At 48.8% G+C, this 8,976-nt stretch overlaps 1 protein-coding gene across 1 annotated transcript in view; it reads left to right on the forward strand.

The window, feature by feature from the left end:
- Positions 1-2,777, forward strand: part of BTBD16 (BTB (POZ) domain containing 16) — a 73,444-nt gene extending 70,667 nt beyond the window's left edge. The window contains exons 14-15 of the mRNA XM_006831422.1: positions 1,234-1,422; positions 2,709-2,777. Of these exons, the coding sequence (XP_006831485.1) occupies positions 1,234-1,422; positions 2,709-2,777 (258 nt within the window). The remainder of the gene's footprint in view (positions 1-1,233; positions 1,423-2,708) is intronic.
- The last annotated feature ends 6,199 nt before the right edge of the window (positions 2,778-8,976 follow it).

An 8,976-nucleotide genomic window follows, 5' to 3' on the forward strand; every position in this document is an offset into this window, starting at 1 on the left:
CCCTAGGAGTCAGATCCGACTCAACAGGCAACAACATGTTGCCATTTAATATCATTTCATTCTTGAAACAACCTTGGGAAGTAGGTTTTTGTTAACTCATTTAACAGAAGAGGATCTCAACTGGACTGCTAACTACAAGGTCATTGGTTCAAATCTATCAGCTGCTCCTTGGAAAACCCTATACGGGGTCTCTATGAGTCAAGAGCAACTTGATGACACTTAACAACAACAATGTCATTTTTGTCTTCTAACAACTTGGGAGGTAGGTATTGTTAACCCATTTAACAGAAGAAGATCTCACAGTTGAGTCTTAGTGTTCATAGTTTACATCTGTGGCTCAGTTCCTCTTGAACCCATATGTGATATGTGATGCTCTTCGGGTTCTTCCTCCGGAGTTGTGGGTAGTGGCACACAGGTAAGATAGGAAGTGGCACTGTAGGCTCCGTACAGGGCTGCAAGGCCAGTTTGTTCCACAAGGTTGGCAGTTCAAAGTTATCAGCCGTTCCTCAAAACCCCTATGCTGGGCTGCTGTGAATCAGAGCTGACTTGACGGCTCTTAACAACAACATTGTATCAGAGTAGCACACGTAATATCAGAGTAGAGGTAAACCTGTGCTTACCTTGCTTACTGGGTAGTAGGCCCTTCCTGTCAGATATTGTCAATGTAAAAAGAGCCTTTAATTCTGAATATGCTGTGGGACTCGGCGACACATGCCAGCCAGACAGAGAAGCAGAACCTTTGATATGGTGAAAACATGTGAAATTGTTCACTCGGGAGGAGTAAGGACGCACAAGCATGCTTACTTGGGTACTCGGTTATCTGATACTAGTAGTGCAGTGGGCAGAGCGTCAAAGCAGGAATCAGTGGAGTGGGTGATTTGGGTCAACCCTAATCCACCGGTCAGTGCTTTGAAGATGGCTCAAGTGTTCACCAGGACCAGGAGTCCTGGGGTGGCGCTGTGCGTTAGTGCGCTGGACTGCAAAATCAGCTTAAACCGCAAGATTGGCAGTTCAAGCTCACAAATCACTCCTCGGAAACCCTGTACAGGGTCAGAACTGACAACAGCAAGTGCCCACCGGGGGATGTGAGCCCAGGAAGTGGTATTGTTTGTGCGCTTCTCTCTTCCTCTCAGTGCACATTACACGTGAGGGTCTCCATGTCAGGGGCCAGGTCTGACTGCCTTTGGGGTCACCCAGACATGGTTCCACCTGAAGGGGTCCCTGTCTTTGCAGAGGATAAAGCACACAGATTTGAAATGCCCCTCCACAGTCTACGAGCACAGTCTGGTAAGCCTGCGGACAGAACGCCTGGTGAAATACCAAATCAGAGCCCAGACCCTGGTCAATGGCAAGTGGCAGAACTTCAGAACCAACCAGATCATGCAGAAGTTCGGGCTCTTCCAGCCATCCTGCAAAAGCCATGTAAATGTATCCCTGTCTTATCTCTTCAGTCTGCTTTCTACTTTTCCTCTCCCCACCTCCCTGGGGATCCCTGGCTTGGGGTCTCTAGGTACGTACATGAGACACTCAGTTTCATAAGTATTTCTTATACCTCCACATGATAAAGAAAACCTTCCAGAGTGAAAAGTTGGGGCCACTCATAACTAGAACCCAGATTCAAGTCACCTCAGATCCATCTTTGATTATGCTGTCAGGAGGGACCAGTCCTTGGAGAAGGACATCATGCGTGGTAACATGAAGGGTCAGTGAAAAAGAGGAAGACCCCCAATGAGATGGATTGGCACAGCGGCAGCAGCAGTGGGCTTAAGTGTAACGACGATTGTGAGGATAGTAGTGTTTTGCTCTGTTATGCATCGGGTCACTGTGAGTCAGAACCAATTCAATGTCACCTAACAACAGCTCCATCTAGAAATGTCTAAGGGTATTTGTAGCAGGGGAGATGAGGGGCTGGCAGACTGCTTTTGCTGTCCCATTTCCACTAGTAACTGTAACACCCATCAGTTCCCCTGAAATCCACAGCCCAGGCCCAGCTGCCTCACTCTGCCTCATCTTGGGATCACTGAACCCACCCACCTCAGTGGGCAGTGCCAATATCCAGGGAGATAAGGCACCTGGTCAGTGTCCAGGCGTGCCAGAGAGTCTATGTTTGTGGTTTTAGGAAGAACTCTCGGGACTGTGAATTCCAGGAGGTCAGGGGCGAGCTAGCGCTGCCCTGGGAGGAAGAGACATGCTGTAAACCAGTGGGTAATTCTCGGCCCTGGTGCACCACAATCACCTGGGGCTACCCAGGTGCTACCCAGATCAAGCGAGTAGATACTCTGGGTGGGGCCTGGGTAGCAGGAGTTTATAAAACTTCCCAGGTTATTTTCTATGGTGTTGGAGATCAGAATGGCAGTTAGTGTTGTGGGGATTGCTCAGGGGAGGGGCAGGAGGCAGAAGGATAGGTTGGGATATTAGTCAGAAAAGAACATGAAGGAGATTTTGGAAGGTATTGTAGTGTGCTTAACTTTGGTCAAAGTGGTGGCCACACAGACATGCCTGCTTTGTGAAAATTCATCCAGCTGAGCCCTTGAGGGAATTAAGCTACACTTAAATTATTTTTCAAGTATAATTTTTCAAGACTCCCCCTGGATGATTCTAATGTACAAGCTCAGTCGTTAGGTCTCCCCCTGCCCCGCACCCCTTCCAAAAGGCAGCTGGGTTCAGTCCCTAAAGGGTCACAAGCTTTCCTTTGTTTTCTCTTCTAGACCTTGAAATTCCAAACTCTGGGCATCCCCATCTATGCAAGTTTCACATTCATTTTCCCAGTGTCTTGAGAGTACCCAGAAAAGTCAATGAGATTTTTTTCTTTTTCTTCCATTGACCTTCATAAAAGAAAATAACATTAAAAGGAACACTCAAGTTTCTTGGCTCACAATGGTGTCATTACAACAGTTTTCCACATCAGTGTCGTGTGGGGATTGAGGCCTTAAACTATCGTTGACTACAGAGCACCCACATACCCCACCTGGTCCCCTTCTCGTGACACCTCTCTGCCTGTTGCCTAGGACATCATACCTGACAGTGGTCCCCACACAAAAGTTGAAGTAGGAAGAACAGCATGAGGTCGTTAGGGACAGAATGGCATCTCTTATTTACCATGCTGCCGCTATGAATGCAGCTTCCTAGTTTGGAGACAATGAGGCGGAGAGCTTTTTTTCCCACCGTGGATCAGTGTTCTGTTGCTGCATCACAAGGTGCCACAACTGTAGTGACTGAAAGCAGCCCACGTGGAGGTTCTCACAGTTGTCACAGGTCAGGAGTCTGGTACAGGTAGACTGAACCGCCAACTTTTCTGTTAGGAAAAGCATTAACCATCGACAGCACCCAGGGCCTATCCCTATTCTGATACACGTGGGGTGGCCCTGAGTCTGGGTCATCTTAACAGCAACTGGTCAGGAAATTTAATGAGACCAAACCAACTGCTGTGGATTCCAGTTCGTTATATACAACCCTGGAGAACAGAGTAGGAATGCCCCATTGGGTTTCCAAGACTGTCCCCTTTACGCGAGCAGACGGCCACGTCTTTCTCCCAGTGAGTAACTGGTGGGTTACTAGTGCTAACCTTTCGGTGAGCAGTCAAATGCTTACCCACTGCACTACCAGGCTGCTTATAGGAAACAATACAGGAGCCAAAATCTGAGTGCCAAAGGTGTGAAAAAAGGCAGTTCCGGAAAGAATAGAGAGCAGTCCTGGGGGACAGAGCCATATCACTGCCTCCAGAGCAGCCACAGGAAGCCACACAGGGCCATTAGAGGGAGGGGCCTTCTGACATCATCCCCAGCATCGATTGTAGGGGGGGGGGGTCCACAGGTCGAGTGAGTGCTTGTGACAAAGCATGTTTGATCCTCAGGCTCTTGGCTTACACACACCATTCCACAGAGGTCTGCCAAGGCCCCTAGGTGGTAGCTGCATTTTCCACCATGGAGAAGGGCTGAGCCCATCTGAGGTGTTTCAGAGTGGCCGACTCAGGCCTGGACACAGAGCCCACATGTTTTTACTGAGAAGAGGTGAGATCTCAGATGGCGGCTTATTCAGTCCTGATCGAACATCCTCTAGACACTCGACACAACTGCGAAGTGAGCGCCCGGCCGCACTGCCTGGTGCTCTGGAAAGGGGTGAGGAGGCGGTGCATGGTGGGAGGCACACTGGTGGGGAGTGTGCCCCCCCACCCCGTACTGTTCACGCGGGCGCTGTCTGAATGTGAATCAGCTTCCCTGGAAGCTTGTCAAGTGCCAAACTGTAACAGGGTGACACCAGGAACCCCCTCTTTAAGAAGGACATTCCCATTACTGTAGAAAGTGTTGCCCTAAAATTTCCCTCAGTTTTCTCTGCTCTCATCAGAGGTTTGTGAGGTGAATACTGGACGTCTGGGTGGATAGACCCCACCCACAATCTGGCCATTCTGATACAGAAATGATCTGATCGTCTGATCTCTTCCCAGGCTGCTCCACTGTGCCCTGCATAGCCAATGTTTTCCTTACCCAGGGTGTAATAAAAAGGAAAAACCAGCTCATTTTTCTTACCACCCTGGCTTATTTTTTAAACCTAATTTCCTGTTGTTGTTAAGTGTCGTTGTGACCCTGTGGGTTTGAACCACCGACCTTGCTTAGCAGTCCAGTACTTATCCTACAGTACCACACCAGGGCCCCTAATCACATCAGAATATGAAATAAACAGAACCTTAAAAGTGAGGGCCCCCCCCAATAAGGAAAATATTGCTGCTAGAATCCAGAACTTCATCCCTTACCACTAGGGGGCAGAGTCCACCTCAAATGGGAGCCAGAATCCTAGTGACTGAATTTGCATCCTAAAAATGCCACGCCCTCCATTAGTGATTGACAGTGAGTGTCTGTGGAACGTGGGTTGGGTTTTGTCCACCCAGACGTCCAGTATTCCCCTCACAAACCTCTGAAGAGAGCAGCGAAAACTCAGGGAAATTTCAGGACAGCGCTTTCTACAGTAATGGGAAAGCCCTCTCCAGCTTGTCCAATACGGTATCCACTAGTCACTTGAACCAAGGCTAGTGCAAATGAAGAGCTAAGAGTTTCCTTTTGCATCATTTAAATTTATTTAAATTTAAGGAGCCATCAAGGCAAATGGAAGGGACAAGGTACCAACCACCCACCTTGAGTAAAGAGTGGGCCCTCTCTGACTTTTGAAACGCTCAGGGGTTCTGAGCTTCTTGGCCTCTCCCAGGACCAGGATGAGAAGAGACTATCAGTAGCAGCCAGAGGCAGTCCAGCGACTCCTGGGTAAAGCCACCTCCCCAGGCCAGGTTGGAGCTGAGCTAGGGGAGAGGAAGATCCTAAGCCAAGGGAACAGCCCTCAGCTCTGGTTTGTCCCCAACACAAAAACACAGGAGACTTGTGTTCTGTTTGCTGACTTAACAATGAACCATGCCATCTTTGAGCTTTCTTACCTTGACTTTTCATTCATTTCACAGATTTATAGTGAGCTACCACTATGGAGCTCTGATAGCGTAGTAGTTATGAATCGGGCTGCGAACCGCAAGGTAACAGTTTGAAACTACCAGCTGTTCTGCAGGAGAAAGAAGAGGCATTCTGCGCCTGTAAAGATTTACAGTCTCAGAAACTCTGTACAGGGTCGCTATGAGTCGGAACCAACTCCACGTAACAGCAACAACAACCACTGTGGACCAGGGGTCCCTGAGGGCACAAACAGCTAAGCACTAGACTACTAACTGAAAGGTTGGTGGTTCAAACCCACCCAGAAGTGCCTTGGAAGGCCTGCCAATCTATTTCCCAAATTGAAAACCCCAAGTTGCCCAAGTTGCCGTGAGTTAAAATTGATGTCCAACCTTCTGCTCTGGAGCAGGCCCCAGGTTAGGGGTACAATGTGAGCCACCAGTGGGAGCCTGCAGGGTGCCTCCCTGCCCGAGAAACGGAGCCCGAACTCTCCCTGCAAGCAGTGCTCAAGCTGAGATCTGATGTGGGAAGAGGAATTAAAGGGAGTTTAGGAGAAGATTCAAGTCCAGACACCAGTATGTGTAGAGGACAAGACACCAATATGTGCAGAGGACACCTTAGAGAAACCTGGCCAGCGTGTGCGCAGCCCCTCGGGGCTCTGGTCTCTCTCTCCCAAGAGCAAGAGGAGGCTGAGTTGTCAGCAGGGGTTTGAGCTGATGACGTTGGGCATTTATGAAAGGTCATTCTGGGTGAACTAAGGCAAAAGGAGCGGAGGCGGTCAGGGCGGAAGTGAGGAGGCGGGTTAGATGCTTTTGTGGTAAGGGTGGCGTGGGCACGCATGACGTCCACGGAAGTAGAGAGACAAGGACGGACTACGTACGCGAGACGCCGACTTCCCCAGCTCCGCTCTGAGGAAAGAGCCCTCGGTTTCCCAAGCTGATAGCACCCACCAGGGGTCTGCTGTGGCCACACTGTGTGTGTGCTGCCTGCCAGCCCTGGGCACACTGATTTGTATGTCAAAGGACATTCTGTACAGGGCTAGGAGTCAGAGTAATTGGTACCGCCTTCCTGAAGACAATATTAGAAAAGGCCCTGTGAGGCCAACCACCTGGCCGATCATTATAATCATTTAAAAACAGTTGCTGTTGAGTTTGTGAGACGTAACTCTTGTGGGCGTGGTCCATCTTCAGGAATTCATGAGATTGCTAGGCCTGGCAAACAGATTGTTGATTTACATACAGGGAGGGATCTCTAGGACCAGGAAATTTAAATAGGATACAGCCATTAAGACAATGGGCCAGCCATTTTGGCTTCTCTGGGGGGAGGGAAAATGGGACATGCCATAGAATTGTGTATGGGAGCCTGGAACTGGAAGACGGGCTTTTTGGAGACAAGTATAAAAACCATTTATGGCAAGCCACGTGGTGTTTGTCTATGGGGCAGGGCGCCCGATTTTGCAAAATCGAATAAAGAAAACGTCACTCTCACTAAAATGAGTACAGATTGGATTACTTGAGCGTTTTGTCAGTATAGACGTTTCTCACAAATTCATCCCATGGCAACCCCACATGTTGCAGAGTCTGCTCTGGGGGTGGGGGTGGGGGGGTCGAGGCTGTGACCATTCAGAAGGCCTATTCTTCTGGGATGGTCAAGCTCTTAACCGTTTGCACCACCCTGGGACTTTGTTGTAAAAATGGCCTCAAAGAATAGCACCTCCTGTGTCCACACCTGCTTGTTACCTGGAGCTGCTGCTCTGCCCATCAAGAGTTGAAGTCTAATCCACCGGCTCGGCTCTGGGTTGGCCTACAGCTTGTTTGGGCCAAGACAATGTGGCAGAAGTAACCGCACGTGAGTTGGGGAGTTCAGGCCTTGGAGACCTTGCAGATTCATTTTTTCTCTCATGGAACCCTGACATCACATGGGGGCAGCAGGTCTGTCCATCCTGCTGAGAGGGGTGACCTTGGTAAGGAGAACTGAGAGACCAGAGCCACCTGCCAGCACCTATCTGTAGTCATGTAAGTGAGGCCATCTTGCACCTCCCAGTTTAGCCCATCCCCTCTGCCTTCAGTAAGAATCACAAGGATTCTCACACCAGCCAACCTTCAGAACCAGGAGAGAGAGCTCATTGTTGTTTAAGCTCCTACGTTTGGGGGCAGTTTCTTACCCAGCAATGTTGTTATGAGCTGCCCCAGAGTCAGCCCCAACTCACGGTGACCCTATGTACAACAGAACAAAACACAGATCAGACCGTTAGGGACCACGGGGTTTTCATGGGATGATTTTCAGAAGTACATCTCCAGGCCTTTCTGCTTAGTGTGTCTTAGTCTGATAGCTCCACTGAAACATGTTCGGCACTGTGGTAACACACAAGCCTCCGCTGCAGGTGGGTGGTAACTACACACTGGACAGGAATTGAATCTAGGCCTCACATGGAGGTGGGGATTCTACCACGGAAATGCAAATCCCCCATTACCCAGCCATGATGGTGGTGGTGCGTGGCTGTGTGTTACCAACTCAATTCCGACTCATAGCGACCCTATATAGGGTTTCCAAGCCTTATCTTGGAGCAGAAAGCCTCATCTTTCTCTGAGGAGCAACTGATAGATTTGAAACACTGACCTTGTGGTTATCAGTATAGCTTGTAATCCACTGCACTATCAGGGTCCTTAGCCAGCCACAGGTAACTGAAATAAAGACCCTTTTAACTAAGCAAATCCTTCTTAGCAGTTTCTATAATCAAAACGCAACCCTAAAAATAGCCAAGGATTGAGCTACAAAGGTATTCCTTGCAGCATTATTTATAATATAAAACATCAGTTCACTCTTAGCTGTGCAACAGTAGGGTATAGATAGAACCCAGTGTACACAGCAGTCATGAAGAAGTTATTATTGAGGTATTTGAGCGGTGTGGGAAAGTACCAAAATTTACACGGGAAAAGTAAACATCACGGAAAGGAGGTTGTCCAATTCCATCAAAACATGTTTATTTAAAATATGTTTTAATATGACATCTATAAACCCAAGATTGCGTGCGGCTTTGATTTGATACTGTCAAACTGCTCTCCAAAGTGTATGTTCCAATTATCTTCCCAACAGCAGGGATGTGTCTTCTTGCTAATGTGTCCCAGTCACTTCCTGGAGCCACCAGCCTGACACATCTTAGTGGCAGGCAGAGAAATGTAAGTTTAACAAAGGTCTCTTCAACAAGTAGTTTGTGTAACAGGATCTCCTGGCTGGAGGAATTCTTAGGTGGATCTGCTTCGTTCAAAGGGTGTTCAGTGATCTTGTCGTCTCAGAGACACTTGCCTCTGGCCTTTTTGCGCCACAACCAAAGGGCCTGATTTGCCCCCGAACTCCCTTACAGAGAGGAACTCTTGGGTGCAGTATTATGAAAGGCAAGCACACAGGTCGGTGCCACATCAGGTCGGGTGAGGCTGAAGCTAGGAGCGGGGAGTTGTATTTGTCTGCCAGTGCATACCAGAAGGGGCTCTGTGACTCTCAAACCCAGTGATTAGCTCCCCTTTCATCTTTGTATCACTGAGCAACA

The sequence above is a fragment of the Chrysochloris asiatica genome, unplaced genomic scaffold (assembly GCF_000296735.1).
Source record: "Chrysochloris asiatica unplaced genomic scaffold, ChrAsi1.0 scaffold00003, whole genome shotgun sequence".
In the NCBI taxonomy this organism is placed as follows: Eukaryota; Metazoa; Chordata; class Mammalia; order Afrosoricida; family Chrysochloridae; genus Chrysochloris; species Chrysochloris asiatica.